The 11217-nt window shown below is 36.0% G+C and overlaps 2 protein-coding genes across 15 annotated transcripts; both read left to right on the top strand.

The window, feature by feature from the left end:
- The first annotated feature begins 467 nt into the window (after nucleotides 1-467).
- Nucleotides 468-3084, top strand: LOC102620033 (uncharacterized). 2 transcript variants are annotated; one of them, XM_025092278.2, is made up of 7 exons: nucleotides 468-841; nucleotides 958-1070; nucleotides 1340-1432; nucleotides 1632-1734; nucleotides 1827-1901; nucleotides 2528-2582; nucleotides 2746-3084. In XM_025092278.2, exons 1-7 carry the CDS (start codon nucleotides 605-607, stop codon nucleotides 2940-2942), a joined length of 873 nt encoding a protein of 290 aa, XP_024948046.1. In that variant the 5' UTR covers nucleotides 468-604; the 3' UTR covers nucleotides 2943-3084. The 2 variants fall into 2 exon arrangements, with proteins under 2 accessions (XP_024948046.1, XP_006489092.1); XM_006489029.4 differs by having other exon boundaries at nucleotides 472-841; nucleotides 2528-2623.
- Nucleotides 3085-5146: 2062 nt separating this feature from the next.
- Nucleotides 5147-9158, top strand: LOC102620316 (probable protein phosphatase 2C 40). Of its 13 annotated transcripts, none has more exons than XM_052436325.1 (6): nucleotides 5149-5578; nucleotides 6365-6413; nucleotides 6596-6644; nucleotides 6823-7760; nucleotides 8236-8500; nucleotides 8845-9158. In XM_052436325.1, the coding sequence occupies exons 4-6, from the start codon at nucleotides 6903-6905 to the stop codon at nucleotides 8970-8972; spliced, it is 1251 nt and encodes a 416-aa protein (XP_052292285.1). In that variant the 5' UTR covers nucleotides 5149-5578; nucleotides 6365-6413; nucleotides 6596-6644; nucleotides 6823-6902; the 3' UTR covers nucleotides 8973-9158. The 13 variants fall into 13 exon arrangements, with proteins under 13 accessions (XP_006489093.1, XP_052292278.1, XP_052292264.1 ...); XM_052436343.1 differs by having other exon boundaries at nucleotides 6576-6644; XM_052436326.1 differs by having other exon boundaries at nucleotides 6250-6413.
- Nucleotides 9159-11217: the final 2059 nt, after the last annotated feature.

Here is an 11217-nt window from a genome sequence, read left to right as displayed (position 1 = left end):
CAGTGCATTGGATCGACTCTGGCAGAAGAAGAAAGTTGAAGTCCATCAGTAGTAGATTACCACAAGAGGATGGATTCTTTGTTCGTTCGAGTGGATTGATTTTACCAGACAATTATTTTGAGTTTACATTTCCATAACAAACTAACAATTGGGGCTAGTTATGCATCCATGTTAGCTTTAAAAATGAAGTTTCCCGTTTATTAGTACACGAAATTATGATTATAGTTCTTAAATACCTATGATATATAGCTTATTAGAAGCGCAACATTTGTCAAATTAGTAACTTTGAAGTCATTACCCGCTCAGATTCCACTCCTAAACGGTGTCGTTTATCTGGGACCCACTCACATCACCAAATTACCATTTACCGCCAGTTATAAATGACACCGTTATTTAACACAGAAGTGGTTAACGCCTGCTGCTGCAGTATCGGTTAATTCGTTCATTTAATCATTTCACGACTTGGTTGTCGCATTTTTCAAAATTCACAATCATGCGGTCAACTTTGATTTTTCATCCAATTTAGTCCAAGATTTGAACACAGCAACAGCAAGACACGAGGCGTCGAACACACTTCTGAGAAAAAGTCCTGCAGCTTGAAGCCATGAACACGGAAGTGATTCCGACAAAGCTAGATTACTACGACAACACGTTAAAGCTCCAATCGACTTCCAAACTCATTTCGTTTTTCAAGGGTGATGACGGTAGACGAGCATTGATACTAGAGTCTACGATATTTCATCCGCAAGGCGGCGGTCAACCCTCCGACACTGGCTTTATCATCGTTGCTGATTCTGATTTCAAGTTCATTGTACAAGACGTTCGATCAAGAGATGGGATTGTAAGATGCTAACAATGCTATGAGTCAAAATATGATTTTTTTTTTAATTATTAATAATATCGGGGTTATTTTTTATCATTTTTTTTTTAATCTTGTTGTCTTAATTGATATTGAAGGTGTTTCATTATGGGGTTTTTGAGAATTCTGGCGGGGAATTTGAAACGGAGTTAGAGAAAGGGAAAGAAGTTCGTTTATGGGTAGATGAGTCGAGGCGAAAGCTGAATTCAAGGTATGGAATTATTTGAAGCGATTAATTTTAATATTTAAGATTCCTAGAGCTTTTTAACTCGAATAATACATATTGCTTTAGGCTATGTATTATTGTAGTTGTGTCTGCTACGAATTTAATAGACTCGTTGATCTGTCAGTGCATTTTTTATTCAAGGAAAAATTTCAACTTTTTTCAATGCATTTTTTGCTCAGTTGTTGGCTTGTTTTCAAATTTAAGCTCTGGGGAACTTTTTTTTGGGGTAAATTTTTATTTACTTGCTTGTGCAGGCTGCACTCAGCTGGGCATTTGCTGGATGTATGCATGCAAAAGGTTGGATTAGGACATTTAGAGCCAGGCAAAGGCTACCATTTCCCTGATGGGTATGTAAACTTCGTCGTTGATAGCGTACGATGGGTGGGACTATAAAATATTGACTAGGCATATTTGGTTGTTGCTTCATATGCAGAACTACTATTTCTGTTCTGAATCTTTCGATTGTTATGTTATCAAGATGAATCTATTTTCTTATGCGAATTGTTTTCTTGGACTTGCTAATTATGAAGTTATCTTTCTTACCAGGCCCTATGTTGAGTATAAAGGCTCTGTTCCACAAAATGAATTACAAAGCAAGACAAAAGAACTAGAGCTTGAAGCTAATGCATTAATCTCTAGAGGAGGGAAAGTAAGCTTCACTTTGTTTTTCTTTGTATGGGTGTAATTCTATGTCCTCTATGATCATTTCATTCTGAAATGCCTCTTCTCTGTCCGTTTCAGGTTATGGTTGCTGTATTACCATATGAAGAAGCTTCTATGCTTTGTGGTGGCTGCCTTCCTCATTATATTCCGCAGGTCAGAATCTGAAAAGGTTTCTATTTATTTAAATGATGTTGGATGACTGGATCAGCACCTACTTAATGTCCTTTTGGTGTATCACAAACAGTTTTTAGCCATCTTCTGCTATTCTGACTCTGGAAAGAATGTGGGCCAGATTAGATCCTATTTTACGCATGAATTAATTTCTTTCTTTATATTATTGTATATCCCTTGAGTGCCACTGGTGCTGTTGCCTACCTGATGGTTATGCTTTTTCTGGGACAACCACTCGACTCCATTAATGCATAAATTGGAATATCTAATCCGACTATCATGCAATTATAGGTAGACATTTACAAGAACCTGAGCATGATAGCCTTGTTATTAATTTACAAAATGTTAATGGAAGTTATTGGAGATCAATGGTAGAGATTATGCTTGTAGTGCATGTGGATGTCTGCATATATCATCAACAGTGATTAGATTTGATAAGTTGGAGAGAAACAACATCATCTCATTCAAATTCATACAGTAGGTTGGTCTCCTTTACATGTTATGCATTTGTTTCAGAACTAGAACTAATATTTTTTTTTTGTCTTTTTGTTTTTGTTCCCCCACCCCCCCACGAAAACAACTTATAACCTATTTGTGATATATTGCAGGGCAGCACTCCTCGAATTGTGAAATTAGGAGATAATCCTGGTTGCCCTTGTGGTGGTACTCATGTTTCTGATATTTCTGAAATCATAAGCATGAAGGTACAGTAACATTTTTAATATCTATTATTTAGATATAGGAAAATTCTTGCTGTGGCGACCTTTAAAATTTGGGTGGATGTATAGTACCCAGCCTTCTGAGACATGTTCTGCTTATTGTCCAGGTTTCTCAGATCCGAACAAAGAAGGGAACGACAAAAGTTTTCTATTCAGTTGGATCATAATGCTATATATATCTCCTTTCAATTTCATTGAGATAAGCAGTACCCCGCTATTGGAGAGGAAAACTTTTATAAGAAACCGTGTGCTCGGGTCTTTAGTAGCTAGTATACATGAAGTCTTTTGGAATCAATTAAATTGATATACTCTATAGATGCTAGGACTTTTGTAATGTTTGTGGTTCTGTAACTTTTCTGCTGATTGTCTTAGCTACTAATCGCTTTTACATGTTTAGCACACTGTAACCCTGTATCTATACATATGTTTTTTCATGCATTGGTTTACATGTGCTTCTTATGTGATAACCCAATTAAGCTGATTTTTTTACTTCAGAATTTTAGGTTGGTTGACAGTAGATCCCTGACCGAGATAATGATGATTGCGTGTTCTGAGCTTAAATTATCTTGAAAGTGTGGTTCTTTAATATCTATCCTTAACTACCAGTTGAGTACTGCCTTAGACTGTCTATTTACCATTAAAGACTGAAGTTGGCCCCTGCCCATTCTCCATTGGCAATTTTTCCTACATGCTATTCCTTCTCCATTTTATCCAGAACTTCAGTTAGTTACCTGAGTTCTGCTGTACAGGCTGCCGCTTACTGTGTGACCAGAGCTATGATCCATAATCACCAGTGGCGTGATCAAGCATCCATAATACATGGGCAGTTGAATTGGTAGATAAAACGTACATTAATCACGAATCACAAAACCCCATCTTCATACACAGCTTCAAAAAACACTAAAATGGTCATTTAACTGTCGTAGATATTTCGAATTGCCCTAGTTTGATATTTCATTGGAAGGGCAAGAGGATCCAATTGCTCAAATGCTTCCTTTGACGTACTAGGATTATACTACTAATGTGGTCCACATTTTAACAACATTCAAGATTTATTTCAGGCTCAAATGGTTCTAAATGTCCTCATCTCTCACTATCTTGTCCCCACCATATCTCAAACACAACCCAAGTTTGTCAAATTGATGGCTGGAAATTTTGCATTCTTGTACAGGAAGGATACTATAATGGAACTGTTGGCCCCCATTCTCAGTTGCACGTCCCAAACGTTTCCTCATATTTTTAGGAGAAAAAGACATTCGTATTCCAAAGTTTCACCTAATGGTGCACATAAGTTGGTTCTGACTCACAACAATTTCCTAATTGATAAGTTGCCAAATTGCCATTTCCTAAATGATACGTTGCCAAATTGCCATTGTTATAATAATGTGGTTTCTTTCTTGGACTGAGAAAACAAAATTAAATGAACCTAATAGTAATGGTAGATTGAAAATGAGTAGAGACAAGCTATTAATTTTGAATTTGATTTTATTTATTATACAAAAATATCCAGATTTAATTTACTTGTAGTTACAGTTGGTGAATCTCCATTAAAGTTCTAAATATCGGAACAAACCTTATCTAGATTAGTAGTAAACAAATTCTTCTTCCTTTCTTTCTCTCTTTTTTTGGAAGCTTAAATTCTTTCTTTTTATCCAATCAAATACGAGAGATTTTGTTCTATTTGGGGTAATAACATCCAGCTCTCTTAACTATGACAAAATCACAATTAAGGATCTAGTTTTAATTATTGTCTTATAGATCCACACAGTTGGATTCAGTTGGAAAATGTTAACAACATTAAAATGATTTGGTTAAGCTCCAAATTTTTTTTTTAAAAAAATGATTTGATTGTTATATCCTAAAATGAGCTTATCCAGGGTCTTTTTTTTTTGTTTCAAATTTTTTTAAATAATACAACAGTTAAATAATTTATTTTATTAATAAAATCTTAACTAAATTCAATTGCATTGACATGGACGCTCATGAGAAAGATATAAAACTATCTTTATATATGATTTAAACTAAAATTATTTAACGATATGCATTCAAATGTAATATTTAAAATAAAAAAATATTAAGATATTAATTGAGAAATTAAATATTATTCCTTAAACTAAAATTAGTTATGCCACCAGGTCATAATATTTTAAAAATAGACGACATCTAAATCCTCCTTTATTAATAAAATTTTATCTTATTAAGGGAAGATAAACATATTACAGTACATTAATCTTAGTAGACATCACGAGGGAATATTTCACTTATCTTCGTCCAAATAGCCAGTGCATTCACATAGAGGATCAAAATATGTACCTACAAAATACTACAGTCTTACTATCTATAAAGGTAAACATTAGGGGTGTGTGGTGTATTTTTTCAAGAAGAATATTCGAAGGGGTGGTGTGGTAATAACAGAGAATAATAGTGGAGTGAGTAACAAAGACAGAATCCTACGCAAGTGCACGAAGCAGAAGTTGATTAGTCGATGCGTGTTTTGTTTTTCAAAGAGTTCAAGTGGAACTCAATAAACAGCAATACCGGTAATAGTGAATCTAACAACGAAATAGAAAAGGAAAGGCCAAAAAACGAGAGCCGAGCCAAAATTTATCAGAAAACAAGAAAAAAAAGAAGAAATAAAACATCCTCTCTAAATTTAGCAAAGGACCCTTCACAACCATCCATTCATCTCTCCCTTTAAATCATTCCCTTTAACGTACAACTTCTTTGATTTAGATTCTCCACTCAATCTTTTGCTTCTTCTTTGCTTTTCATTCCGTGTTTGCCCATCACTGCTTTTTTTGTTGTGTTTTTGCTTTGCTCAAAGTCGTCTCACCTTCACTCCTCACTTGCACGTTTATATGCTCGCATTTTTGTGGGTTTCTTGTCTTTGTTTGATCCGAGCTTCTGAGTGGTCTTGTTCTGGATTTAAAGCATTAAAAGGTCAGTCGGGTTTTCAGTTTCAACTCCGTTTGTTTTGTTTTGTTCTGTTTTATATGTGTGTATGGGTATATTGCTTCATTTCGCATCTGTTTGATTGATTTGTTTATTATTGTGGGTTAGCTTAATTTATACTCGTTCAAAATATGTATATACCTGTGTCACACTGACCAGACAATTCTCTTATCTTATGTCCAACCTACGTCTGTGTTCCTATTTACATTCTCTTGCATAAGGCTCACTGTTCTGTTAAAGAGAAATTTGGTTTGAGAGAGAAGGTATCACTTCTGTGTTCGTAATGGAAAACATGTCTTAGCTATCAAATTCTGATGAAGCATATGATCATTGAAATTTGAATGTCACAAGGTACAGTTTGTGGTATTGTTGTAACATAAACAAGGCTCAATTTACGTCCTTCTATTTTGCTTGGAATCTATAACTTTTTTTTTTCAAATATCTCAACACTAAATAAGGCTCTTTAAAGGATCTGACTTCCGTAGGAGTCAAGAATATTATGATTGCTAATGCTTTCATCAGTCTTTCTTATATTTTCTTGATGTAAGCTTCATATCCTTAGACCATTCTTTTGTATGATTTCTGTGTATATTGTTTGTCATCCTTTACTCTGATTTTATTGAAAGATTCATTCAGATCTAAAATATGTTGTTGAATAGAATATGGTTGGATGATGAATGTTCAATTGTGGAGCTAAGAATTCGATTGATGATCTTCATTTGTCTATCCTATTTGGGAACTTGACTCTAAATGGATTCTCTTGGTGTTCTATAGACGTGCTTTGAGAAAACAACTGAGGAGCTACGAATAGTAGTCTCTAAGTGTAAGTGTTTTCTTTTTTTAACCAATCCTTGGAAACCATTGATGATGTTGTTATGTCACTCAACTATGCTTATCTCTACCTCATTAAGCTGTCTATTATTTTCATGAATTTTTTATACTAATATAATTTGTTAGTTTCATATACTGCAAATGTTAATGCCAGGGATGCTTCTTTTGTATCAGCCCTCTGATGCAACAACAACGTATGATGAATTCTGAAGGAGAGCTTAAGGTAAGTTTTGGCTATCAATGTAATGGCCACAGAGATGGTTCTTGTGAGGTGCCAGACGGATATAACATTGTGCCTGGAATTAAAATCCAAAAGACCAGTAGTTTCTCTTGCCTGTCTGGTGCTGCCTTAAGTGCCAATGCGACATTGGCTAACACAAATATCTGCAATGGTTTGATAGGGGCAGAAATACTCCCTAGTTTGGACTCCCCGAATTCATTTCGTAGGGTACCCTCGTCTCCAACTCTATCAAGGTTGGACATGCTATCATCTTCCCTCCAAAGCAGTTTGTCAAATCTGAGTTGCAGTCCATCTTCTCCAAGTGATCTACCAGAATATGATACTTGTGTATCAAAACTCATGATTGCTCCTTGCAGAAGTGAAGGTATTCTTAATGGTATGGAAGTGCAAGTGGCAGGTGGGGCTGCTGGTGAAGACAGAGTTCAAGCTGTTTGTTCTGAAGAACATGGTTTGCTCTTTTGTGCAATTTATGACGGCTTCAATGGAAGAGATGCTGCTGATTTTCTGGCTGGGACATTATATGAATCTGTCATGTTTTATTCCAATTTGTTCGAGTGGGAATCAAAGATCGATGCCACCAGAGCACCTGATGATTCAGATTTTGGTGGACACCTGCAATATATATTTGAGGATGAAAGAAAGGATTCAGCTGCTAACAGTTTTGCCAAGGCAAGTTTGCATCCTGAAAGGGAAATATCTTCTTCATTTCAGCATGCAGTGCTGGACAGCCTCCAACGTGCTCTTAATCAGGCTGAGAATGATTTCTTGCACATGGTTGAACAGGAAATGGAGGACCGCCCTGATCTAGTCTCTGTAGGATCTTGTGTTTTGCTTGTGCTTCTTCATGGGAACAATTTGTATACCCTCAATCTAGGTGACAGTAGAGCTGTTTTGGCAACTTACGATGAAGTCAATGATTTAAGTGGACACAAAAGGCTGAAAGCTATTCAGCTCACTGAAAGTCACACTGTTGAGAATGAAGATGAAAAAACTAGACTACTTTCTGAACATCCTGATGATCCAATGCCCATTGTGGCAGGAAAAGTGAAAGGAAAATTGAAGGTCACTCGTGCTTTTGGAGTCGGTTACTTAAAAAAGGTACATAGACAGTACTGTGCTTAACCTCTGATTTTGTTATTTCTTTAGTATATTTTAGTGGTTAACTTTAGTTCCCGGATTAGGCTTAACAACTGTATTGCGTAAATCACTGTGTGCCAAAGGCTACTATGCTTTCAACTAAAATGAGCAAAATATGCCCTGTTAATTTTTCAGAGACACCTTAGGCATTGTGAATTTGCAACATTACTGTTGTTGTTTAACTGAAAATTTGTTCAGGACTCTAACTTGATAATTGTTCCTAAATTCAGCCAAGAATGTTAATTTATTATGCCAATGAGCTTGTCCATTATAATCTGTACAGGCAGCTAGAATTTAGTTACGCATGTATTATAAAGAGAGGAAATTCTCTCTCACACTTAAATATTTGAGCCTCATTGTTTAATTGTTTCACTGTGAGATGACGATGATTATCTTTACTGTTCATGTGGATAACATACTATTTGCTTATCTGCAGAAAAATTTGAACGATGCTCTAATGGGCATTCTTCGAGTTCGTAATCTCATAAGTCCGCCTTATGTTTCCACTCAGCCATCGCTGAATGTGCATAGAATCACAAAATCTGATCACTTTGTTATAGTGGCAAGTGATGGTCTATTTGACTTCTTCACCAATGAGGAGACTGTGGATCTTGTCGGTTGCTATATAGTAAGCAACCCCTCTGGTGATCCAGCAAAGTTTCTACTGGAGCATCTGGTTGAGAGAGCAGCAGAATGTGCAGGTAAACCGCTTATTGCATTGTCCTTGAACCTTGTCATGCATTTTTTCTTGTTTCATCACAATTGCAAACAAGTTACTTCTTCCATACTGATATTGTTTAGATATATAAGGATTATTCATTGTGGTATATTTTTGCATATTAGGATTCTGTTATGCGAAAATTTGATTTTTATAAATTAATTTTCGATTTACATTGTAATTTGTATCTGGATGGTACAGTCATGCTATCTTGTGGTAAGTCAATTTTCAGCAAACGATCACAATTCACACTCCATGATATTCTTCTGGTAGAAAAATCTTATAAGCTAGTCACAAGAATTCAAACATTTAATGTTACTGTTTCAGGTTTCAGTCTGGAAGAATTGATGAATGTTCCAGCTGGTAGACGGAGAAAATATCATGATGATGTAACTGTAATAGTAATCATCCTTGGAACCAACAAGCGCGCGTCTAAGGCATCAACTTGCGTGTAAGGCGTCACCATTTTCTGTATTCAACTGGTTATAACGTATTTGCATTGTAGATTATGGCATTTAAAATTGTACATGTAGTTTGATGTCACCGTCTTCTGTTTTCTACCATCGCTTTTAATAGACTCATAGTTGTAGCTATAATTTTGAAATTGTATATATTGCTGATGGAAGAAAAATTTTCTTTTCCTTTTTGTTTCTTCATCTGTTCAAAGTCTTCCCCACCCAACTTTTGTACGCCACTTGAAATGTGCACTAGTTCCTTTGAAAATGAGTGAATGAGCCTCATTTTTCTTTTTCCTCTTTCTCTTCCTCCTAGATGGACTAAATAAACTAAATGTAATATTTTAATTTCTTTCAATAATTTTCAAAATTAAGAATGTATGTCGTTTTCTACGGGGATGGCGTTCTTCATCATCAAAAAGCCAGCCATGCGTTTCAGCTTACTTCAGCTTATTGGCCTTTGGAGCATGCAAAAGTGAAGCTACCCATTGAAACTTGCTTATTCTTTAATGATTTTTGTCACTTTATTTCATTGGTCTATTTGGGTCTTTAGACCCACAAGCGAAAGCCGGCCTGCTGATCCCCATTGCATAGCTTTTCAGTTCTTTAAAGGTTGCATTCTTCTTCTTGCCATTATTGACCAAGGCAGGGTATACAGAGAGCTTTTGAAAATTCAAATATCAGCTTCAACGCAGGAACAGAACAAAGTTTGAAGGTGTGTCGTTTTCCACGTCTAAATCGCTGGCCTTAAATGAAAGTCAAGACTGGGCATAGAAAATCTGACCATTGAAAGAAATTTATCAATTTATATATCATTATACTTCATCTTTTAGAAGGATCAGTAGCAGAATCAAATCATGACCATTCAATCATATTCATATTGTCTTTGTATTGTGCTTACGACTTTCTGGTGGGGAAATAAAGACCATCAATTCATTTTTCTATGTTCTGATACTTGAATTTAAAGAATATATTCAAATAAAAAATATTTGACTGATTGAAAGTTGTCTGGCTCCATTACAAGGAACTGAAATTGCTGGTAACTGAAGAGCTCGGAAGGACTTATGATTCGTGTCTCTGTCTCCCTTGCTAATTGATGGGGCCTTTATATTAGTGGTAAATTGGGTTGCAACTTGCAAGAGATGTGGATTCATGTAAAAAAAAGTTGTATTAGAAGTTGATTAGAGTGACGAGACAAAAATCAACAAAGTAAGCTAAAAGGTATTTTCACCTTTAGTGGGGGGGTGGGTGGGTGGGGTGTCGGCCGCCGGGGCATCAAAGCCAAGTTATTTCACTGCCTCAGCGAGCTGCGAGTAATCATTTACTTCATGGCTGGCCGGCTAGTGGCTAGTGGCTACTTGTTGTACTAAGGCCCATGGGCGAGAAATGAAAGAACATTACGCAAGTTCAAAACTGCCTTGCTTTTCTGAAAGCATTTGATGTTAAAATGTTGCTAATGAATATATTGTTGATATGAGACATGACCCTGAAAGTGTATCCTCCTAAGTCTCTAACGAAGCAAAGTATTCATTCATCCATGTCTGCAGTACATATCTTCCATGACTTAAAAATGAATAAATTAACCATGCCGGGGGAAGTCTCTCTCATCTCATAACCCCAGATGATTCAGCATTCAATAATAGCTATTTCGTGAGTAAAACTGAAAAATTATTTTTGAACAAGGCATCTAATCGAACATGGTTGCCTTTGCTGCAATTAACATGAAGTTTGAGTTAGTCTATCTTATGCTGCAGGGGCCTGCGATGCTGTGGGGAAGGGGTGTAAGAAGTTAAAAAATCTTACTCTCAACTGATTGCTGCTTCCTGAGTGATACGGGTTTGGAAGCAATTGCTGTAGGTTGCACAGAAGTTGCACTTATTGAACTAAATAATTGCCATGATAGTACATCTATGGAGCTAGTTTCCATTTTAAAATCTTGCCCGTATGCTCCTCTCTCTTAGGCTTAATTTCAGTCGGAAAATATGTGGTATGATTTGCATGCACTGCCAGGAACTTGTTTGGTGGAAAAGCTTTTTCATCAACTTGCAGTATAGCTGTGCCAAGACATCCTCAAACATGCTTTCTGCTTTTCAGCTAGTATTACATATTTTCTTTCTATAAGAAACAAACCTCAAGCTTGTTTACATATTCAATTGTTATCTGTACTTTTCTTTTCTGGCTGTAGTGTACTAGTGTTGATGAAGTGTTTTGAACTCAACTCATTTGGATAACTGATGGGCAAATC

This window comes from Citrus sinensis, chromosome 1 (genome assembly GCF_022201045.2).
Source record: "Citrus sinensis cultivar Valencia sweet orange chromosome 1, DVS_A1.0, whole genome shotgun sequence".
Taxonomy (NCBI): domain Eukaryota; kingdom Viridiplantae; phylum Streptophyta; class Magnoliopsida; order Sapindales; family Rutaceae; genus Citrus; species Citrus sinensis.
This window is presented reverse-complemented; position numbering and strand designations above follow the sequence as displayed.

Bases quoted from the DNA above. Each gene is read 5' to 3' on its own strand.
- LOC102620033 (XM_025092278.2), top strand. From the start codon at position 605: ATGAACACGGAAGTGATTCCGACAAAGCTAGATTACTACGACAACACG. The intron at 842-957 runs GTAAGATGCTAA...TTGATATTGAAG, and splicing joins TTCGATCAAGAGATGGGATT to GTGTTTCATTATGGGGTTTT. The intron at 2,583-2,745 runs GTACTCATGTTT...CTTATTGTCCAG, and splicing joins TCCTGGTTGCCCTTGTGGTG to GTTTCTCAGATCCGAACAAA.
- LOC102620316 (XM_052436298.1), top strand. From the start codon at position 6,603: ATGCAACAACAACGTATGATGAATTCTGAAGGAGAGCTTAAGGTAAGT. The intron at 7,761-8,235 runs GTACATAGACAG...GCTTATCTGCAG, and splicing joins GAGTCGGTTACTTAAAAAAG to AAAAATTTGAACGATGCTCT. The intron at 8,501-8,844 runs GTAAACCGCTTA...TTACTGTTTCAG, and splicing joins GAGAGCAGCAGAATGTGCAG to GTTTCAGTCTGGAAGAATTG.